Source organism: Schistocerca gregaria, chromosome 4, assembly GCF_023897955.1.
Source record: "Schistocerca gregaria isolate iqSchGreg1 chromosome 4, iqSchGreg1.2, whole genome shotgun sequence".
Classification (NCBI taxonomy): Eukaryota; Metazoa; Arthropoda; class Insecta; order Orthoptera; family Acrididae; genus Schistocerca; species Schistocerca gregaria.
Window position 1 is genome coordinate 737091361 of NC_064923.1, and position 24778 is coordinate 737116138.

At 43.8% G+C, this 24778-nt stretch overlaps 1 protein-coding gene across 1 annotated transcript in view; it reads left to right on the forward strand.

The window, feature by feature from the left end:
• LOC126267894 (puratrophin-1-like) overlaps positions 1-24778 on the forward strand; it is a 1105633-nt gene that overhangs the window by 807704 nt on the left and 273151 nt on the right. The window contains exon 10 of the mRNA XM_049973204.1: positions 5854-5976. Coding sequence (XP_049829161.1) covers positions 5854-5976 — 123 coding nt within the window. The remainder of the gene's footprint in view (positions 1-5853; positions 5977-24778) is intronic.

Here is a 24778-nt window from a genome sequence, read left to right on the forward strand (position 1 = left end):
CAAAACTAATTTGCCCATTGCATTTGTCCCATAGCTAACATACTAACTACACTCCTGGAAATTGAAATAAGAGCACCGTGAATTCATTGTCCCAGGAAGGGGAAACTTTATTGACACATTCCTGGGGTCAGATACATCACATGATCACACTGACAGAACCACAGGCACATACACACAGGCAACAGAGCATGCATAATGTCGGCACTAGTACAGTGTATATCCACCTTTCGCAGCAATGCAGGCTGCTATTCTCCCATGGAGACGATCGTAGAGATGCTGGATGTAGTCCTGTGGAACGGCTTGCCATGCCATTTCCATCTGGCGCCTCAGTTGGACCAGCGTTCGTGCTGGACGTGAAGACCGCGTGAGACGACGCTTCATCCAGTCCCAAACATGCTCAATGGGGGACAGATCCGGAGATCTTGCTGGCCAGGGTAGTTGACTTACACCTTCTAGAGCACGTTGGGTGGCACGGGATACATGCGGACGTGCATTGTCCTGTTGGAACAGCAAGTTCCCTTGCCGATCTAGGAATGGTAGAACGATGGGTTCGATGACGGTTTGGATGTACCGTGCACTATTCAGTGTTCCCCCGACGATCACCAGAGGTGTACGGCCAGTGTAGGAGATCGCTCCCCACACCATGATGCCGGGTGTTGGCCCTGTGTGCCTCGGTAGTATGCAGTCCTGATTGTGGCGCTCACCTGCACGGCGCCAAACACGCATACGACCATCATTGGCACCAAGGCAGAAGCGACTCTCATCGCTGAAGACGACACGTCTCCATTCGTCCCTCCATTCACGCCTGTCGCGACACCACTGGAGGCGGGCTGCACGATGTTGGGGCGTGAGCGGAAGACGGCCTAACGGTGTGCGGGACCGTAGCCCAGCTTCATGGAGACGGTTGCGAATGGTCCTCGCCGATACCCCAGGAGCAACAGTGTCCCTAATTTGCTGGGAAGTGGCGGTGCGGTCCCCTACGGCACTGCGTAGGATCCTACGGTCTTGGCGTGCATCCGTGCGTCGCTGCGGTCCGGTCCCAGGTAGACGGGCACGTGCACCTTCCGCCGACCACTGGCGACAACATCGATGTACTGTGGAGACCTCACGCCCCACGTGTTGAGCAATTCGGCGGTACGTCCACCCGGCCTCCCGCATGCCCACTATACGCCCTCGCTCAAAGTCCGTCAACTGCACATACGGTTCACGTCCACGCTGTCGCGGCATGCTACCAGTGTTAAAGACTGCGATGGAGCTCCGTATGCCACGGCAAACTGGCTGACACTGACGGCGGCGGTGCACAAATGCTGCGCAGCTAGCGCCATTCGACGGCCAACACCGCGGTTCCTGGTGTGTCCGCTGTGCCGTGCGTGTGATCATTGCTTGTACAGCCCTCTCGCAGTGTCAGGAGCAAGTATGGTGGGTCTGACACACCGGTGTCAATGTGTTCTTTTTTCCATTTCCAGGAGTGTAGTTACTTAAATATAACTTAGATTAGCTGCAACTAAAAGTATCGTACCACTTTCTCGGCCCAGTAATCACATAAGGTAGTGGGTTAAATTGTATAATTAATAGGTTTTGGAAATAAAGAATTTAAAAAAAAATTACGAGCTGTCAGCGATCAATTGCTGCGATCCACGCGCACACGTTCAGTCTGCGGACAGATCGCACGGCATGGTGACTGGTCGCTGCCGCCCGCCGCTGGTGTGCGGGGCCCTCAGTACAGAGCAAGCCGTGCCCGCATCCTGCGGCTGGGAACACACGCACGCTGGGCGTGGCCCGCGCCGTACCGGCTGTGTGCGGATGCCAGCGCGTGCTTCCTGTCCTCTCCACTCCCCTCTCTCCCCCGCTGCCCTGCTCTGCCCTCCTGTCGCGCCGTGTCGGTGCCGCTCGTTAGCGGCTGTTTGCAGACCGCGCGGCGCGGCGCCAGACACGTGCTGCGGCCCTTATCGTCGCCACGGAAGGAAGCGAGGGAGCGAGCGAACGAGAGCTGCCTGTTCGCCAGTGGCTTCCGGCGCTCGCCGCATTCCGCTGTCTGTCCGCCAACCAATTAGCGTCGCATTCCGACCGGAGAGGCGGATGGCAGCCCGGAACTAGCGTCGCCCCGTCTCCAGGATTTGGGCCAGCGACTAGCTAGGTGATCCACAGCCGCCGCGCCTGTTTACCGGGACGTGGGAATACGACTCAGACGCAACTTTAATCACCACTTGCCGATATTACTACATTTCTCGGACTAGGTGGAAGTTACTAATTAGAGGAAGCCATTAATGAAACACTATGCCCATAACAGGGCAGTTTGTTTTCTATGAGATAGCGACTGTGTTGTTTCATCGTTATTAGAAGATAAGTGGATATACGAAGTAAAAACTTGAGAATTACTGGAAAGAACGGTAGTGGGAAGTCATCTATCCAATCTCCTGAGAAGAAAGGACATGAAACTTCCTGGCAGATTAAAACTGTGTACCGGATCGAGACTCGAACTCGGAACCTTTGCCTTTGGCGAGCAAGTGCTCTACCAACTTTTTTTTTCTTTTTTAAATCTCATTTTGTTCGTCTGCTCGGGGTGGACATCGTAAGACATCCGTTTTAAGTTTGTTGATGATCGATCAACACAGTTTTTTTTTATTACAGAGGGCACGTAACCCTCTGACCGCACACGCTGAGCTACCGTGCCGGCAGCCAACTCAGCTACCCAAGCACGACTCACGCCCCGTCCTCACAGCTTTACTTCTGCCAGTACCTCGTCTCCTACCTTCCAAACTTTTCAGAAGCTCTCCTGCGAACCTTGCAGAACAGGACGGGGCGTGAGTCGTGCTTGGGTAGCTCAGTTGGTAGAGCACTTGCCCGCCAAAAGCAAAGGTCTCGAATTCGAGTCTCGGTCCGGCACACAGTTTTAATCTGCCAGGAAGTTTCATATCAGCGCACACTCCCCTGCAGAGCGAAAATTTCATTGTGGAAGAAAGGACATGTTAGTAAGACATGTACCATTGCCCGCAAAACCTACATTTATGATACTTCCTGGCTGATGACGGTATACCAGACCAGCAGTTGCTAAGAGAACACAGGGATTTTATAAGTATTGTAAATTTGACCCACAGCTTGTAAATCAAGCTTTCCGGCGGATTCATTTGTTTAGCCAAAAGTAGGGTGAAATTACGTACGACGAAAATCAATATAATACGAAAGCAGCGTTGTGCAATTGTTCTTTTTAGCTCATATGTGAGTAACGTTTAAATCATTTTACAACTGTGTTAGAGTAGCTCCCGAAAGTTCCCGGAGCTAACGCAGTCCTCATGCAGCCGTGTATTTTGTTAACTGCAATAACAGACTACAGCAAGTAACACTCGGCAAGTACTATCAAGGGATCTACTAAAACAGTTAGGAAGTAGAACAGTCCTGATCAAGATATGCAAGACGTCTCCTCTCCGCCAAACAGATTTGATACGCGTATAACCCGAATTTTGATGGTCTTCTCTGCAAGTGATTATCCCGCAAGTTTCTACACCAAACAGCGAGAACCGCAAGTTCATCCCAATGATTTATTCTGTGCTCTTACGTAACGAGGGGTACCTTCATTACTATTTCACGGTGTACGCATTGCTACACAGCAACCGTCGTGTAAAACTGAACCACAAGAGCATGGTTTTTAGAAGGATTTTCACACCAACATACACAAACGCTTTGATGGTATTCAAGTCATAGGCCAAATAAGTTATTCAAAAATATTCATAGCTTGTTTTGCATTTCAAACAGAGTTGCCCTTTTCATTAGCATGCGTAACGCTATTTCGTGTCCATATTGGAACGTAGCAGATTAACAGAAGGGTGTTTGTCGGTAAGAGACAGTGCGACATCATCCAATTAGTCACCTCAATTTTTTTAATCACAGTTTTTCACACTTACCAATGCAACAGGTGGGCTTATTATGAAGTCAACTGTGGTCTGTTGCGTTGACATTGATGTGCAGTATGTTTCATCTCACTGTCACTAAAGAACACTACGTGAGTTTTAAAAACACAAACACTGTTCTTTCCCTGCAGTACCTAAGCTAGCCTAATTTATATCAAACGGACTCCGTGTTGACAGAAAGTTAAGTAATAAGGAAGAAATGAGTCCTTACTGATAACTAACCTTGACTGAACGAACACACTGTAGACAAAATATAACAAGTAATCGAAACGAGTGATTCCGTTACTGGGTAGATAATGGAATACAGTAGTAATCAAGCGCACTGCAAATCGAATGACGCTATTGGCAGCTGTATTGAGCAGAAAGCTATAGGTTATTGTGCAGTACCATTAAGCCAAGGAACGCAATCGCAGGACATGAAACGTCCTGAAACAACATCTATCTGGAGGCACCAGGTTGTGAATGCCACAAATATGGAAGTACTAGCACTCTTCTTTGTCAAATGAGAATCATCATGTCCATTATGAACTTAACATATTTTATATATAATAAGCCACCAGAAACATTTTTGTTATTTCCTACTAATCTGCACCGTCTGTCACCAGTTTTCACTAGCTCTCATCTAATAAGCCATACGTGCACCTCATTCCCTGCCGTGCTTCCTTGTGGTCCATTGGACATGTTTCTGTGAGTGTTTTCTTAACAGCACTGTTTCAGCGGGGATGTGGTCAAGCCGGACTGCTGGTAGTTATGCACATGCAGGGTGCAACTGTTACAGACGCACATAATTTTATATGTGGTACCCTGAAATGTACACACATCAGTGAGTTGGTTAAACCATTACATAGTTTACTACCTGCTGTTTTCTTCAAGGTCATAATTGCACTACTAAGTGAACTGTCCCTGTCAGTATAGACAAACCACTTTTCGTCCACGCATACACATTTCAACATCTGAGATGCTGCCCAAGGGAAAATAGGTAAAACGGCTTGCTCTTGTCGCAAATGGCGAAAATGCTGGTGTAATGTTGTTCAGTACACCGTTCTATCACCAGTAGAAATATTTGCACTTACACTTGTTACACTCTGTATAATTTGGCCGAATCTTACGTGGTAAATGATCCTGAGCGACGCAATCGTCGAATGTATCTATTGTGGGTTTCCAAATTTTGCTGTGTTCGTGCGTGCACTGTGTATTGACTAATTATCGGATTAAAAAGTTCAAATGGTTCAAAGTGGCTCTGAGCGCTATGGGACTTAACTTCTGAGGTCAACAGTCCCCTAGACCTTAGAACTACTTAAACCTCACTAACCTAAGGACACCACATACACCCATGCCCGAGGCAGGATTCGAACCTGCCACCGTAGCGGTCGCGCGGTTCCAGACTGTAGCGCCTAGAACTGCTCGGCCACCCCAGCCGGCTGATTAACAAGTACCATTCTAAAATTGGTAACTGTAGTATAGTTATAATCCAAACATTTAACGAGCACAAAGCAAGCTACCATCTTGAAAAGCTGTAGGTATAATATAAGTATAGATTTTTTTGAAAACCGGTGAAGTGTATATGTAAACAAACTTTTCTGTAGCATGTTTAAGGTTATTTGCTGTTTTCCAGATATAGTTTTTGTAACCGTACAAAAGTCACGCTTCTCAACATACTTGTTTTCGAAAAGCAATATTCGAGTTTTGCATTGCGAATAGGGGCACAGGTGCTGTTGAACCACATGAAAGGGGGGGGGGGGAGTCATAGTCGTCCCTTACCACTCACGGTGACGTATCTAGTTTTAAACTGTCTCACTCTCCTTGCAGTCTCTTTCATGGGCAGACACTATCATTCATGTCATCTGTCTTTTCTGTGAAGTGTATTATTAAATGTTTGTATCCCACGCTTTCACTATGCGCTGATGTCGCGCCCGCATTACATTCACACGTCTCCCGGCTGCAGGTACTATCGTGGCTGTGCCAGAAGGGGGAGGAGACCCTCCGCCGACACTCCCAGCTGGCCACCAGCCTGCCCGCCATCAAGGAGCAGGAGAACGACTTCGAGAAGTTCTATTTCATCTCCATGGTGAGTACTCTCTGACTGCAACTTCTTATCTATCCAGCTACAGTTTTACCTTTAACTGAAGAAATGCTGCCACGCAGGTGAATATATACAAAATATGAAGACAGAATATTTCCTATCGGTACGGCTTTAAATTAGTACTAGAAATCTTCACTAGCATTGTGCTGGAATTGACGCCGAACTGAAAAGCTTATTAATAGTTTTACGGGACGAATGAGAAGTCATATTTCCTGCTAATTGACAGAATATCTAACATCTTTGGAAAACTACTCTTCATAACTGAGATAGAAGAGGTGATTCGGGTGTTTACAGTCACTTCTTAAAATGGCCAGTTATTCGATCCGACACAACCTTATTAGGATAGGAAAATAAGAAGTTTGTGACCAAGCAGCAGATGTGTAATAGAAAAATTTAACTGTAGGTATAAATTTGTACTAGTTCTATTCCATACAATTAAAGGGACTTTCGTCTGAAAATGCTCCGTCGATTTGAATTCTGTGAACTCTTCTCTCCTCTGAGCGATTCTGTGTGAAAGAAGATGCCAGAATTTCCATGGAATTTCGAGGAAATAATTTTCAGTCGTTTTTCTGTCCGCTTTATAAAAGCAAAATACATCACCTCCTCCTCAACCCTTTTCGCGCAGCATCATTCAGGGTTATCATTGGGAGTTATGGGAAAGACAATAAAATGTCAAACACTTTTTTTATCCCTGATATCACCATTTAACTACTGTTGCTTTGTAGTTTCGTAGTTCCTTCTTCAACTGCTAAGAAACAACAGCTAAAGGCATTTTGTTGTCAAGCTGCTACATAAAAAATGATCTACGAAATATAAACTGTATATCATCCGAGAAATTTCACGGACATGTTCGCTGACATCCACTATTAAGTTACTATTTACAAGTAGATTACTATCTTTTTTTTATAAAATCCTATTGCATATTTATCAGTGACATAAAAGTTAACTGCTTCATCTACGTTCTTTCATCCGTCCAGAAGACGTTACTTTTATACTGTCGCCCAAACTTTTGAAGTGTCAGACAGTATTCTTACTATTTTACATAAAGAAACAGGAAGAAGAGGGACAGTGAGCCTACAGCATGGCTGATTTCGATCCTCAGCCGTGCCATTCCGAGTCTGTATCCCATCTCTAGTGACCTCGGTGTTCACTAAACTTGAAACTTTAACGTTCCTTCTCTTTTTCATTTACACTAAGCCAAACATTACTACTTACGTGGCTTTCGAAACATCGTACATTTCCTCCAATTACGTGCCATGTACTGAATCATACTATAACACAGAAAATAAAAAGGATCGTTATGTCACATAACAACCGTTGCGGTGACTAGCATATCAAATAAGTTAACTGTGCAGTAAGGTAGTTGTACTGATGAAGATCGAGCTCTTATGGACAGTCAGTTTTCGTTTGCCTCTGACGGCTTCGCCTGCGTGACCGCTACCCGCGCAACACATATGTTCGCTGAGTAAAGGGAATGACAGGCGCAAAGTTCTTTACCTGTACGTAGTTGCAACAGTTTAATGATCTCTTTACAGTCTTTCGGAACTATATTTCAATCACTGGCAGCAATGCATGGCACAGTAGACAATTTACCGATTACACAAGTAGAACACAGAAACATAGCTACATTTCTTTTATTTTTTTCTGGTCTAGACATCTCTAAGCAACTTACACCCACGATGTTGTACATCACTGCAGCCCTGCCTCGGCGTAGTCTAATACGCATCATTATCCATTTACGTAGTGTTGCCTATAAAGTCACCTACATCGTTTCTAAGGCTTAATGTACCAGCTACACAAAATTTGACCACGATACAGAAGAGCGACTATAATGTCTGTGGTTGTACTGTGCAAGGCATTTTTCTCGAGAGTTGTTATTTTCACACCGAATAAAATTTGCTCAAAACTGAAAACCACGAGTTCGAGTGCATATTTGTTCACCGGAATATGGTACAATGTTAGTTCGGTTGAAGTGATCTCTCAAAAGTGAACACATTTTGTCTTGAAAATGGTTTGTTTTTGTAGGAGACAAGATTTTGATATTTAATAAGAATACCGTCATTCTTGAGCCGACGTCGTGACAAGAAACAGATCTGATGTGGGCTAACAAACGGAGTACAAAAATCCATACTAATTTTATAGAGAGAAAATATATTTCCGTTATAGTTCCCAATTTGAGTAACATAAGAAAAAAACTATTTTTAAGACTCCGTAGCTCAATAGGTAGAAATGGAACTTTTGTAAGACTACTCTTCTGTGCGTATATCTGCCCGTCTGTTAATACCCATTTTTCTCAGGGACACGGAAAAGCATCCAACTGAAATTTGTGTCAAATACTAACGTCTACAATAGCTTGCTTGTACAAAAAATTTAAGCTTCTAAGTCATTGTCGTCAGAAAATACGACCATTTATGTCACGTATTTTGATATTCACAAAATCACTCATCAAATCCTATAGATGAACTAACTTTATATACACATAATTAAGTTTGTATGGAACTGTCAGAGAGCGAGTGTTAATTGCACTATTTTTCAAAATATAAAGTAGTTCTTTTGTTACAAATCAACATAAAAGAACACATATCTGCACTTTATTAACAGCTCATTTTTCCTTCCTAGTCAGCGGTACTTCAGACAAAAGTTGTCCTGCCGGTGGACTGACTTAAGTAAGGTAGAATTTTAGAGGACGTATCGACTGTACACTGTATGAACAGCATCCTACAAAGAAAATAAAATCAAAGCATGGAATCGGGAAGCCTGTCAGTCACTGTCAGCTGCAGAAGCTCTTCAGGGTACCAAAAACTGGAAAAGGACGGAAGTTTCAAAGAAGTTGGTGAATTGCATTATTACATTATTCTGTCGGAGTAAAATGTGTTCTTCCTTAGTAGTTCATAAAAAAGATGTTAGAAACCATAGCATTTTGCACTGTGAAAACAGTGAAAAGAATTTTCATGAAAAACACGAGATCTAAAATATTTACGTACCAATAATGAAAAACTGTTGTATAAAAACGTCCGTTATCGTGAATGAATTTTTCAGTCTGGAGCGGGAAGCGCGTTGATGTGAAACTTCCTGGCTGATTAAAACTGTGTGAACACATTTTTAATCTGCCAGTGAGATCGATATACATTATCCTGCCTGTTTCTTTAGTTAAGAGTTGTCCACGCACCAACACCAGCAATATTATATGTATTGCATCACCGAACCTCCGCAACATAGCAACAAAAAAAACTGTTAAACAAAAGAATTATTTATTATTGAGAGCTCTGTGCAGCGATATTACTATCACGCTATGTTTCCCATTAAAACTTCTGAATCTGACGTCATTACTTCTAGCCTCTCCCAGATTCCAGGCAATGTGAGCTTCACCACTGAACTTGTTACGACTCGCATGCGGGAGAAGTGCGGTTCAAATTCCTGTCAAACAACTCCGGCGTAGGTTTTGCGTCGTCCGCTTAGACCGAGTAAGCCGTATTCCGACTGTGCGTTTGAAAAAGACACGGCCGATTGTCCCTTTCAATCTCCGTTTAGTCGGTGCTGAGCTGCGTCTGTAATGACGTAGTCGAGGAACCGATAAACCCTAACCTCCCTTTCTGTGCATGCTTACAGGTTTTTGCCGAAACCACTTTTGCCCGAAAGATCTCGGACGCTCCGTTTTTGAAGGAGATAAGGATCGGCGCGGTAAGCTTGGAGTGCCATTTATAGAGAAACTCGTGATCCGATTGATTTTCAACAGCGAATGGTACGGCAAACGTGCGGTATCCGCGTGTTCGGACTGGTGGCCGGCGACGCGCGCGACACGTGCATGAAGTCCACGTGGCAGGGAGAGCACGTGGCAGTGAGCGCACAGCGCTGCCACGTGAGCCGGCGGCGGTATAAATGGTGCCGCCATTCTCATAGCGCCATCACGGACTGTGGGCGTACGAAACCGGGGCAGTTCTCGTGCGCGGGAAATGTAGACCCCTGTACTTCACCATCTTTTATTTCAACGTGAATACGTTCTTCTGGCGCTGAGGAGTTGAATAAGGCTTCAGTAGAGAATCACATATTTCAAATGGATACATATTTCTCGGAACTCGTGACGCGTCGCATTTTTTATTCTCAGTTTTTCAGAGTTCCAGTTTCGGTCTGGCACATACTTTAAATCTGCCAGGAAGTTTCAAGATTTTACACTACTGGTTATTAAAATTGCTACACCAAGAACAAATGCAGATAATAAACGGGTATTCATTGGACAAATATATTATACTAGAACCGACATGTGATTACATTTTCACGCATTTTGGATGCATAGATCCTGAGAAACCAGTACCCACAACAACCACCTCTGGCCGTAATAACGACCTTGGTACGCCTGGGCATTAAGTCAAACAGAGCTTGGATGGCTTATACAGGTGCAGCTGCCCATGCAGCATCAACACGATACCAAAGTTCATCAAGGGTAGTGACTGGAGTACTGTGACGAGCCAGTTGCTCGGCCACCATTGACCAGACGTTTTCAGTTGGTGAGAGATCTGGAGAATGTGCTGGCCAGGGCAGCAGTCGAACATTTTCTGTATCCAGAAATGCCCGTACAGGACCTGCAACATGCGGTCGTGAATTATCCTGCTGAAATGTAGAGTTTCGCAGGGATCGAATGAAGGATATAGCCACGGGTCGTAACACATCTGAAATGTAACGTCCACTGTCCAACGTGCCGTCAATGCGAACAACAGGTGACCGAGACGTATAACCAATGGCACACCATACCATCGCGCCGGGTGATACGCCAGTATGGCTATGTCGAATGCACGCTTCCAATGTGCGTTCACCGCGATGTCCCCAATCACGAATGCGACCATCATGATGCTGTAAACAGAACCTGGATTCATCCGAAAAAATGACGTTTTGCCATTCGTGCACCCAGATTCGTCGTTTTGTATTCCATCGCAGGCGCTCCTGTGTGTGATGCAGCGTCAAGGGTAACCGCAGCCATGGTCTCCGAGCTGATAGTCCACGCTGCTGCAAACGTCGTCGAGCTGTTCGTGCAGATGGTTGTTGTCTTGCAAACATCCCCATCTATTGACTCAGGGATCGAGACGTGGCTGCACGATCCGTTACAGCCATGCGGATAAGATGCCTGTCATCTCGACTGCTAGCGATACGAGGCCGTCGGGATCCAGCACGGCGTTCCGTATTACCCTCCTGAACCCACCGATTCCATATTCTGCTAACAGTCATTGGATCTCGACCAACGCGAGCAGCAGTGTCGCGATACGACAAACTGCTATCACTATGGGCTACAATCCGACCTTTATCAAAGTCGGAAACGTGATGGTACGCATTCCTCCTCCTTACACGAGGCATCACAACAACGTTTCACCAGGCAATGCCGGTTAACTGCTGTTTGTGTATGAGAAATCGGTTGGAAACTTTCCTCATGTCAGCACGTTGTAGGTGTCACCACCGGTGCCAGCCTTGTGTGAATGGTCTGAAAAGCTAATCATTTCCATATCACAGCATCTTCTTCCTGTCAGTTAAATTTCGCGTCTGTAGCACGTCATCTTCGTGGTGTAGCAATTTTAATAGCCAGTAGTGTAGTTTCATCAAACGTAATCGTATGTTTCTTAGTGAGGCTGTGTTTGGCAACATTTTTGTTCGTCCTCGCGATATTTAATGGGCTTCGATCCTCTGAGCAGCGTTCTGAAGTCGTAAGTACAGCCTGGCCAATGTAGCTGCTACCGTTTCACAAAGACTTTCATAAATTCAAGGCGCTCTGAGAAGAAGAGTACCTTGTTGGTGCAGCATCTATGTAATTCTCTCGATGGTCAGAAAACAAGCACCTTTTCTGGCCAGGAATCTACTTATTTTATTTGTGTAGGTCCAAAGAAAGGAAGGAGTGATACAGCAAGGAAGGAAGATTGGACTTTAACGTCCTATCGACAGAGTGCAGAAGGCTAAGGAGCTGGTAGTGATCGACTAGCTGCGTGTTTTCATTTTGCAGAGATCATTTATTTAATATCTCGTTCAATAAAGCCGTTCTTCCGCAACTCCTTTTTCGTGTATCTGACCGCGGATTCCTGATGGTCCTCGAAAGAAACAGTTTTAGCTAACCGTATCAGCGTATTTAAAACAGCTATGTTTTCGGCTGGATGATGAAAGGTTCGCGGACTGGGATATCCGTCATTATGCGTTGGTCTTCCGAAAAACAGTGTGGCCGAGACACCTAATTGATTTTCGTTGAAGCAAAACATCTAAAAATTGCAATTTTCCTTCTCTGTCCACATCAGCGTTCAATTTGATATTGGTGAGTATACCATTCATATAATCAATCCATCGAAGATACTCCGTCCCGTGTATCCGGATAATTAAAGTGTCGTCAGCATATCGAAAGAAGCAAGATGGACGCTGCTTCTTCGAAATCCTCCTTAAAGAAATCAGCAACTGCCCTGAGAATATCGAGAACCATTGTTATAACGTCCGTTCCCCTGACCTTGTGACATTTCGATAATTCGGCCAACTAAATACGAAAGTATAACACTGCCAGTTACTATGGTAGGCAACTTGTGACGATGGCGACAGAGCATGTCGTCGAAAGCTTGAATTTACTTATAAATGTCATGAGGTAAGAATTCCGCGAAATATTTCTCCAACAATATCATCGCAAAATATTTTGTAGGTAATGTCAAAAGTTGTGTTTTGGTGCCACGTCTTTTTATGTGGTGGTGGTAGTAAGTTGATATGGGACCGAAATACAGAGGTCATCGGTCCCTACGCTTAAGTTCTAGGCGCTCAGCTACGGTCGCAGGTTCGATGTGTCGGGCATGGATGTGTGTGATGTCCTTAGGTTAGTTAGGTATAAGTAGTTCCAAGTTCTAGGGGACTTATGATCACAGATGTTGAGTCCCATAGTGCTCAGAGCCATTTTTGAACCTACGCTTAATCTAACTTAAACTAACTTACGCTAAGGACGACACACACACACACACACACACACACACACACACACACACACACATGGCCGAGGGGACTCGAACCTCCGACGGCAGGAGCCGCGCGAACCGTGGCAAGCCCCCCCCCCCCCCCAGAGCTACCAACCGCGGGCGTCTTTTATTTCAAATTCTCCCGATCCGCCATGTCGGCCTTCTTGCAGAGGCGTACTCCCACGCACTGTACCGGCCACTGTGGTCGTGCGGTCCTAGATGCCCTGGTCCGGAATAGCGCTGCAGCTACGGTCGCAAGTTCGAATCCTGCCTCGGGCATGGATGTGTGTGCTGTCCTTAGGTTAGTTAGGTTTAAGTAGTTCTAAGTTCTAGGGGACTGATGATCATAGATGTTAAGTCCCATACTGCTCAGAGCTATTTGAACCATTTTCTTGACTGATGACCTCAGATGTCGAGTCCCATAGTGCTTAGAGCCATTTGAACCACGCACTGTGTGCAGCCTGTGTTGCAAATTTGAGGAGAGTGTCTTTCGCATTTATCGGCGTAGATATTCATGATTGACTGTAGAATGACGTTGCCGTGATTTGTGCAAGCGTTAATCGACGTATAATAGTGGAAAGCAGGTGAGGAAGCGGTTGGTGAAGCAATGTGCGGTGGCAAGTGGAAGTGTGCCACGTTACTCTGCCCTCAGAGTCCTCTTGCTCTGTTTGTCAGTAATGTGTGCTTCCGGTGGACGTATAACGTTTAGCATTTATTTTCTCGTACGACATATACTACTATTATGCACTTACAACTAACGTTCATCATTTGTTTAGAAATCATATATAGACACGATATTTCTCGGATTACAGACCCGCTCTCAGCAGACGCATCAGTACGAACTACAACTGATCACTTTACATTCGCATTTTATTCCTTGCGTGAATGAACAAGACAGGGTCTTAGATGTCTCTTTATCTCTCAGATCTTTTTAGAAGATGCCAGCGAACTGGAATTGGAACAAGAAGTTTCCCGCTGGGAAAATTTAGAAGGCGTTTCCTCTTTGCTTTACAACCTAGGAAAAACTGACGGTAACAATGTTTGGAACACGGGACATGCATTACTCTTTTTTTTTCATGTGTGCCTGATGAAAATGTGGAATCCTGTTGTGTCTATGTGTTTCTGTTAGCGTGTGTAAGATCTTAAAATCGATGTTTTGCAATACACCAGACCTATTTAAACCCGTACTTATATATTAGTATATATTTTCAAATTTTTAAATTCAGTGACCGTGAACAGATAGCCACTTATTGTTGATGTTGTTCCGAATATACATATTTACAGACCTTTCTTTCGGAAAGCTTTCTTATTTGGCTATAATGAGTAACTTGATAAACACTGGTCGAGTACTGGATAACTTGATAACGGTGTGACGTTTATTTATAAGTATTAGAATAAAAATTAAGGTTTGTTGTAGGAACGAAGAAAATGCAATAATTTTGTGTAAAGCAGGCAGAATATGGCTCACATATCTGTAAACTTGTGCTTACACATACTCAGAAGTTGAGGTAAACAGTAAAGGCTCCGATACATTATGGAGCTGGGAAATAAATTTGCAAGCAGACGATGGAAGGACCACCCCCGTTTCCATAAACAATATGGTCAACTTATTAATTCGAAGCTTTCTGTCAACACACACCTCCAATGAATATGCTGAACAGTCAGAGAGCGAAGAAAAAAAAACACACGTCCTGGAAACAATTTTGGAAACATTCGATCAGGAAACTCTTTTCATAAATATGCAAAGCACTATAAAATCAACCAGCGCTATTTTTCTCTTTTGTTTTATTTTCTCTAACCTCTTTTTTAAAAAAAGGTTGTTCACATTTAACCGTAGTTGTGTTGCTGAAACAGGAACCACTTCAAACTATTGCAACAAATCGCAGAACAAAAAAAAGGGTTCAAATGGCTCTGAGCACTATGGGACTCAACATCTGAGGTCATCAGTGCCCTAGAAGTACTTAAACCTGACTAACCTAAGGACATCACACACTCCCATGCCCGAGGCAGGATTCGAACCTGCGACCGTAGCTGTCGCGCGGTTAAGACTGAAGTGCCTAGAACCGCTAGGCCACAATGGCCGGCAAATCACAGAACAGTACTACCTATTTTTCACATAATTCTTTCTGAAAAAGGTATGTCTCCTTCTCAAATTTCTTTCCTTATGAAATATAATCTTCTGTGAAATTTACTCACCATAAAGTTTTTCTCGCTCCTAAGCTCGCGATATTCGAAGAACGAATCGTTTCTCAATCCATTTATGGATTCTCCAGCAATGTGTGAAACTCCTTTCTCAAATGCGTAGCATTTATAGCTACCTATTACAGTACGAAATCAGTGAAAATAAATTGACATCCTCCTTAAAGCAGTAATTTTTTTTTCTTACTTATTTCATGTGTCGATCGATTTACGAATAATGCTATTGAAGAAAAGGCTGAGAGTTCTCTAGAAAGTGTTCCCCTTACTGTACCTGTGTATGCAACCCGCTTCGCCACTGCGCATTTAAAGCTGCCAGCCGTTCGGCGTAGTAAACTGCCGTTCTATCGTCACAAGTATAACCGAGATTATTATGATCATCATCAGGATTGTTGTCGTCATAATTATGCTGTATTTTGGTAATTGTCCGGTTTGACACAAGAATATTTCCAGTAGTTAACTCAACACCAGTGTTGTCGCTTTTATTGTAACCTCTTCCTTACCACCACTTGATTCGTTGAGGACCACTTTTGAAGCGGAATCCGTCCGAAAGGCTTTAAATTTACACAACTTAGCTCCTAGTTTTCTTTTCAGCATCGAGATAGCGAGAGTGCAATCCCGGAGGGAGTGGCACCGAAACTGTGCCACAGACTTCAAGGCAACGCAACCGCGCTAACCGAGCTGTGAAGCGTATTGCTTCCTTACAGGCGCAGTAATACTTCACTGTTATATTGAGACGAGGTACCAGTGGTCGGAAAGGCATATTTGTTGTGTTATGGACTTACACTGAGTACACTTCATGGTAACAACGCAACTCATAGTAATTGTTCAAAGTGACGACCGCCAGTCTCAATGCATGCATGAGAATGACACATTAAGTTCTTTCGCACCCTCTCAAAGATCTCTCAAAAATCCCCTGGAGTTTCAGGCACCAACGTCTTGACGTGTCCCCAGAGGAAAAAGTCGAGAGGTGTGGGATCCGCCAGTCACGCTGGCCATGATACAGGACTTATCCTTCCAATTCAACCATGAGGAAACGTGGTGTTCAGAAGCTCGACATTAACAATGAAGTGGGTTGGTACACCGTCGTGTTGAAGCCACATCCTTTCGCCGTCAACAAGTGGTACAGACTCAATGAATGCATGCGCCGTTTACAGTACATGCATTCAGACTAGCGGTCATCGCTTCTAACAGTTACCATGAGCTACGTTGTTGTCATGAAGTGTACTTTGTTCATGACGCAATAGATATGTATTTCGAACCATTGCGTTCCTATCTCAGTATAATTGGTTGTGGGCCCAAAAGGTTTGAGACACCCTGTATACGACACATTTATTCATGTAAAATGCAAAAAGAGAACAAATGCTGAAGCTGACAACAAAAAAAAAAAATAACAATTGTTAGATAGTACATAAAGCTACGTTTTAAATTAAGCAAATTTATGTGTCGATTTCCGTTCGTGATGCAGAAGCTGCAACTGAAGTAAAGGGTGGGGAAAATGTATCAGGCACTGAAAATATTTGCAGTAAGACTGACCAGGGATTGACCCTTCCTAAGGATCAAGAGGACTCGTAGAAGATGAACAACTGTATGGATATTTTATGCAAGTGGAAGCAACAGCAGACACCACCGTGTCGTCGTACTCACGGGTGCAGAGACAGTGAAATCGTCTGGTCACCGCGATCGCCTGATCTCTCCCCTTGTGATTTTTTGCTGCGGGGTAAATTGAAGGCTCAAGTGTACTCACATGGTACTCACACTCTAGAAGAGATGCAGCAGAACACTTAAAACACTACTGCTGCTGATCCCGCATGCGCAGCTGCTAAATATATCTCACTGTTCGATAAATCGAGCACAGCGCTGTATTGACGTCACTGTTCACCATTTCCATCATCTCCTGTGATGATCAGTCACAATGTCAAAATGCGTCAGTCGTATTGTAGATATATTCCGGACGAATTTTATTTTGTCCACACTATATGTAATTAAAGATGTAATCACGTTTTGAAAAGCACTGCAATGGAAACAATTATTGCATCACGATATCTTGGATTAGTCACGAAAAGAAAACTCAAGATTTCAGTTATTTTTTGGAAAATTTATTTATATCTTTGTTCTCCTTGAGGTGGACTGGATGACCTACGAACTGAAAATTTGTGCCTTTCTAAGAAGTTAAATGCTTCTCCAAGATAGCTTTTTGATTAATTGTGTTTTACCCTTCCATGTATTTCAATGAAGTGCTGTGATATCATCGTCCGCGTGAATCAAATTTTTGGCTTATAGCTCCGTTAATAAGTAAACTTTGACATTCAGCTCATTCAGGCTGCTCAATGTCCGAACTTCGCGACTTCCCCAAAGCTGCACTTCCCCCAGTACCCTAACTCCATAACTGGCAGTAGATCTGTGATTTTCTTGGTCCCATTCGGGAGCATATAGGTGAGTCATTGTAGGAGTGAATAGCAGTATTGAGCTAAAGAGTAGCACCATATTTTAACACTTTCTAAGGTAAATTTTATTTTGAATATCCAGATTGATAGACGGATGACGATAAACTGTTCAACGAATACAAAATAGCGAGCTTCAGTTGCAAGTACTGTTATTCAGAAGATATTTTTAAGGTAAAGTTAACATTGAAGCTTTGTCCGGAACACATTTCAAAAAGTGTATCCTGTTAATTTCGCCATTTTGCTATCACATGTTTTTTAGCCTGTATTTGGTTTTCTTATAAAGTTTTTGTCGCGGAACAAGAGCCGACACTATTTAATGGAATGTAAGAGTTCGTTTGTACTTCTCTCAAGTAACGCAATAAAGAGTTCAAATAAGAATCAAAACTATTCGACTCATTTATCGCAGAGGACTTTACACTAAAGAGCCAAAGAAACTGGTACACCTACCTAATAACGTGTAGGACGCCCGCGCGCACGCACAAGTGCCGCAGCACGACAAAGGATGGACTCGACTAATGTCTGAAGTAGAGCTGGAGCGAACTGACTCCATGAATCCTGCAGGGCTGTCCATAAATCCCTAAGAGTACGAGGGCGTGGAGATCTCTTCAAACAATACGTTGCAAGGGATCACAGATATGCTCAATATTGTCCGTGTCTGGGGAGTTCGGTGGCCAGCAGAAGTGTTTAAACTCAGGAAGGTATTCCTGGAGACACTTGTAGCAATTCTGGACGTGCGGGGCGTCGCATTGTCCTGTTGGAATTGCCCAAGTCCGTCAGAATGGACAGTGCACATGAATGTGTGCAGGTAATCAGACTCTATGCTTACGTACGTGCCACCTGTCAGAGTCGTATCTAGATGCATGAGGAATCCCGTATCTCTCCAACTGCACGCGGCCCACACCAATACAGAGCCTCCACCAGCTTGAACAGTCCCCTGCTGATATGTAGTGCCCATGGATTCACGAGGTTGTCTCCATACACGTACACTTCTGTCCGCTCGATACAATTTGAAACGAGACTCATCCAATCAGGCAACATGTTTCCAGTCATGAACAGTCCAATGTCGGCGTTGAAGGGTCCAGGTGAGGCGTAAGGCTTTGAGTCCTGCAGTCATCAAGGGTACACGAGTGGGCCTTCGACTCTGAAAGCCCACATCGATGATGTTTCGTTGAATGACTGATACTTGTTGATGGCCCATCATTGAAATCTTCAACAATTTGCGGAAGGGTTGCACTTCTGTCACGTTGAACGATTCTCTTCAGTCGTCGTTGGTTCCGTTCTTGAAGGATCGTTTTCCCGCCGCAGCGATGTCGGAGATTTGATGTTTTACCATATTCCTGAAATTCATGGTACACTCGTGAAATTGTCCTACGGGAAAATATCCACTTCATCGCTACCTCGGAGATGCTGTGTTCCTTTCTCGTGCGCCGACTGTAACACAAAGCTCGAACTCACTTAAATCTTGACAGCCTGCCATTGTAGCAGCAGTAACCTTTCTTTCGTGCTCCAGTATATATGTAAGCACTATACCACCTGCAGGAGAAGTTTTAGAATTCAAGTACGTGAATTAGTGGACCCTAAGTCGATCTTCCTTGAATTTTGGAGTTGCCATTAACACCCTCCCCCGCCCTTCCCCCCACCAATTTATGGACTCATCTGCCATCCGCCATGAACTACTCAAAACAGAAGGCATGATAAATGCTGAGTGTTATCGTGTTCTTAGGAATTCGTCAATCGGAGCTGGATTACGCAACGCACGCACAGAGGCACCGACCCCTGGCCGGTGCACAGATAAACACGTCGGACGAACCGCGCGTCCCGAGCGCCGTAATTCAATCCCGCGCCATTACGACGGCGCCACCGAATCAATCAGACTCGCTTGACACCCCGGGATGGGTTCAAGGCGGAACCAAACGTACTCGTAACGTAGTTTTCCAATCTGTGCTCTTTACTGCAATAACAGCACCGGTCCAAAGTGCGGGCGCGAATATACGGCATTGGCCGTAACACAAATCCTTGATAGTGTCCTAAATCCAGCAGTGCTGTTCAAGCACAACAGTCTTATTTGTTATCCTAAAATTCGCGACGTTACTCTCACAAAAGTTTTTCGACCGTGCGGTGACCGCGTTTGCGGTCTTTAGTTTTTCATGGCTTAGCAAATATTATTCTGTTGTCTTTTGCAGATTTTGTTTCTCGCTTAACATAATTTTCAGAGTAAAATCACGAAATAATTCATGCCATTTTTTTTCTTTTCAATGGGCGACATCCGTAATTTTTATTGCTGCAAAATTATTTCAAATCCTACGTCAGTTATTGCAATGCTGATTACGTTTAAAACATAGTTCTGTGTTGACTGCCTGCAATGAAAGAATTTCAGTGCGCGTTTCAACGACTTTACTTACTTTGACGGCATTTTTAAAATATCCTAACCGAAACATGGCATGCCACTTCGGGGACGACAACGAAACAATTGCAGCAACTTGTTCTGTACATTTTTAGTGTATGTATTATCTCCAGCAGCGGAAAACAGATACAAACTATACAGACTATGCTAATAGGGAAGCAAGATGTCGTTGCTGTTGAGGTCATTAGCCAGTGCATTAGCTCCTTTGCACGAGGATGTGGAGAAGAAGCCGCCGTGGCCCGCTCAAAGAACAATCCTGGCATTCGCCTGAAGTGGTTTAGGGAAACAGTCGAAAGTCAAAATCAGGAATTTTTCTCCATTCCACACAACTAAAACTTCGGTGTGATGATCACTGCCCACCACGGCAGTTTAAATGTTTACGTGCTATAGCTCACTTTGTGCTACAATTGAAATCCAAAGAGAGGAGATATGAATATGCGGATAAATGTCCTCGTATGTGTAAATTTAGATGGCATTACGTCTTCCTCTAAATTAACGTAAAAATCAGTAATTTGGATACTTTAGAAACGGACTGAAGCCGAGACAGAAGTGATCTGAAAGTTTCCAAATCCACTATCCGGTAATAAATAAAAATGTTTAGTTGAGAAACATTCACTGTTGCAAGCATTTACATTGCGTTAAATAACAATTTCGCCATTCCACTTTCATTTGATTTCCTTCTGGATACACTATGCAATTTCGGCTTCGTAACCATTTGCAAGTAGTTTTGTAATTTGCACACACATCTTAGCATTAGTGCTTCATTACAGCATTGCTGTTTACGCCATGAAACGTCGTACTGGGTATACTGTCAACAGAAAACATAACGCTGTTGTCATATCTAGATTAGTTACATTGCGTTTCGTAGCATACGCCAAGTACATTACTTTTTTGTTTGACTATATAGGGGTTAATGTCACTTTTTGATAGGTCACAGTACAAAATGAGTGAATCATGTTGTGATTACTTTTAATGAAGAAGCGAAGATAATTCTGCAGTGACACTAAAACTGCAGTACATCTTTGGCGTTTAGGTCTTCAACAGCGATATTGGGAACAGGATATGTCGTGTTCCAACCTTACTCGTCGCCACAGGTTGACGAATAGACAACAGGATATTTATTCTTTTGCTAAATGACGGCAGTAACAAATGTAATTCACGTAAATAAGATAAACATAAGCAGTAAGACATACGCTATGTCACTTGCAGAATCACTTGGAAATGGCTACAAATCCGAAACTGCAGTGATGTATCCAAAAGAAAATCTGATAACAGCCAAATAGGGAAAATCTTGTCGTTTAGATATTCTGCATGACTGTGAATCCTAATAATAAGGAAACGATTTACGTTATGATATAGGGAAGTCAACTTCTTGATTTCAAAAAAGAGTAGCTAATTTCCACTGTTTCTGTTTTTGTGTAACGATGCTATCAGGCAAAATGAAGGTAAAACCACAACAAAATCTTGAGCTTACTGTCGAAACGCATTTTTCTGTCAGTGACGGATTGCTATAAAACATTTAAAAAAATAAAGAAATAAAATGAAATAAAATAAAATAAAGGGAGAGAGAGTATTCCGAGGACAAGATGAGAATGCAGAAAAATAGTTTAACTGCACTTTCCCGAGTTGCTTTTCTAAAACGAAATTAGAGTGTGGCTACCTGTTTACCGGCTTAGGGGGAATTACAGTCACAATTTACGGGTTACCATCAGCCACAATTACTTTTCTCTTTCTTACTCCCCTGTACACACATAGGAGCCAACAAATACAGTGCACCGGTGTTATTCATCGTATTAGAACGCTGAAAAATGAAGTCTCAGAGCGTACGGTTTTTTCCCCTCGTTAGAATGAAAGTGTAGGTAATTGCGGAGGTGAGAAAATGCTAGCTTGGAGCTACATTACGTGGTACATCCGGTCGTTGGAGGCGTGAACATGGCTCGAAGTGTCTCTCGCTCATTACCAGACACTGCAATCTACTCTGCAGTGGTTTCCTCGTGACTAGGAACTGATACTTTCGCATCCAGAAATGAATTTGCGTTATTACTCTAAATGCAGGTTCCACTCAGTTCTCCGATTATTCACGGTATTTGTTTTTAATACCGAACAATTCTTCTATCAAATAAAATGAAGGTGTGCCTCCCTTCGGGTGGAAGTTTCCTCTTACAGTTACGGCTTCGGATAGTAGAGAACTCTGCCTGTTACAAACACTGAATATGTTGCAGAACCGCAGGGAATTTGTGCGTAATTTCTGAGTGTTTCATAGCCTCTTATGAAAGACAACTGAATTATTATATTTCCCAAAAATTTGTTAAAATTTCTTGGCATTTAATTTTTGTAGTCATAAAGAATCGCGATATTGCTAGAAAAATCTAACATATGCTATACAGGGTGGTCGAAAATTCCCGTTACAGACTTCTAAGGCTTGTAGAGGGGACCCATGTCCGGAAACGGCATCCAACGAGACTACAGAGCGTCAAAGTTATGGGCGCGGACGTCTGTAAATGTGCGTATACACGGGGTGATTCCGTGATGATGTTACAGACTTTCTAGGATGATGGAGAACGATAAATGTATTAATTTGAAGTAAGGATCCCTGTGCCGGAAACGAACGAGTCGAAAGTTATAAGCGAAAACCGTTTTGATTCCTCTAACGGTTGAATACATGTACCGGTTCTTGTGTTGCGAAGAGTGTAGGATTGGTAACTTTCAGCGGTGGTAGTGTGGACAAAAACGAGAAAAAATGTCCCGTAAACGTGGGCTCTAAATTGCATACCTGGGAAGCTATGACCATTCGTTCATCTTCGCTAATGTGAAACACATCTCCTCTACTGAGCTACTGTTCTTAGCTGTTAAGGTATGTACATTAGAGCCCACGTTTATTGGACATTGTCCACACTGCCACCACTGAAAGTTACCAACCCTACACTCTTCGCAACACAAGAACCGGTACATGTATTCAACTCTCAGAGGTATCAAAAAGGTTTTCGTTTTTAACTTTCGACTCTTTCGTTTCAGGTTCAGGGATCCTTACTTCAAATTAATACATTTATCGTTCCTAGAAAGTCTGTAACACCATCACGGAATCATCCCGTGTATACGTACATTTACAGACGCCGGCGCGTATAACTTTGACGCTCTGTAGTTTCGTTGGATGTCGTTTCTGGACATGGGTTCCTATTCAAAATACGATGTACTCACTCCCCTCTACAAGTTCTAGAAAATTGCATCGGGAATTTCCGACCACCCCGTATGTCAAGCGAGGTGGCGCACTCTGGACTCGCATTCGGGACGACGATGATTCAAACCCGCGTCCGACCATCCAGATTTATATTTTTCGTGATTTCCCTAAATACCGACGATCCATTTCCGGAATGGCTCCTTTCAAAGAGCACGGCCGATTTTCTTCGTTTCCTCTCCTCTGTGCGCCATCTGTAATGTCAAAAATGGTTCAAATGGTTCTGAGCACTGTGGACTTAACATCTGAGGTCATCAGTCCCCTAGATTTAGAACTGCTTGAGCCTAACTAACCTCAGTACATCACACACATCCATGCCCAAAGCAGGATTCGAACCTGTGACCCTAGCAGCAGCGCGGTTCCGGACCAAAGCGCCTAGAACCGCTAGGCCACAACGGCCGGTTGTAATGACAAAAGCACACATTATGTTAACTATAAGGCCGATGTATGCGCAGCTTTTGCTGCATGATTCGGTTCACTTTTTTGTAGTACACGAGAAATTCAGTTGTTGCAAATGTTGCTGTTCAGTATCTCTAATTTACTCCCCAAAACCTGTTTAAACAATAGATCACCATAGTACAGAGGAAATATTCTGCAAGAACAAGTTAACCCAAGTTATGTTGATTAAAAATGTGTGTTCTTTTGCATAGAAGATGTGGTATTGCCGCTTTTTTTCAAATTCCCTTGTTTAATAGATTCTAGGACAAAATAAAAAAAAACAACGTCGCACCGCGAAAGAATTATCCGAATGGGATAGAAATCGGTAGATGTGGTGTACATTTACAGACAAACGAATAATTACAATTTCAGAAAAACTGGGTGTTTTATCAAAGAGAAAGAGATTTACAAATTGAGCAAGTCAATAACGCGTTGTTATCATCTTGGTCCTTATGCAAGCAGTTACTCGGCTTGGAATTGATAAACAGTATTGTTGGATGTCCTCCTGAGGGACATCGTGCCAGATTCTGTCCAACAGGCGAGTTGGACCGTCAGATTCGCGAATTGTTTGGAGGGCCCTTGACCATAATGCTACAAACGTTCTCAGTTGGGCCGTGATTTGCCGATCTTGTTGGGCAAGGTGGGGTTTGGCAAGCACAAAGACAAGCTGTAGAAACTTTGGCCGTGTGTGGGCGGGCATTATCGTGTTGAAATGTGAGCCGAGGATAGTATGCCATGAAGGCCAACAAAACGGGGTGCAGAATATCGTCAAAGTAGCGCCGTGTTCTAAGGGTGCCGCTGATGACAACCAAAGAGGTTCTGCCATGAAAAGAAATGCCACCCCAGACCATAATCACTCCTGGCTGTAGGGCCGTATGGTACCCCACCGCTCTCCGGGGCGTCTCCAGACATGTTTGGGCTGGTCATCGGAGCATTTCTGAGCGGGACTCATAACTTAACACAAAGCTACTCCATTGAATAAGATTCCAGGCCGAAGACGTGTCTGGAAACGCCGCGGACGGCGGCGAGATATCAACAACCAGGAGTCATGGTGTGGGCTGCCATTTGTTCTCGTAGCAAAACCCCATTCGTTGTCATCGGCGGC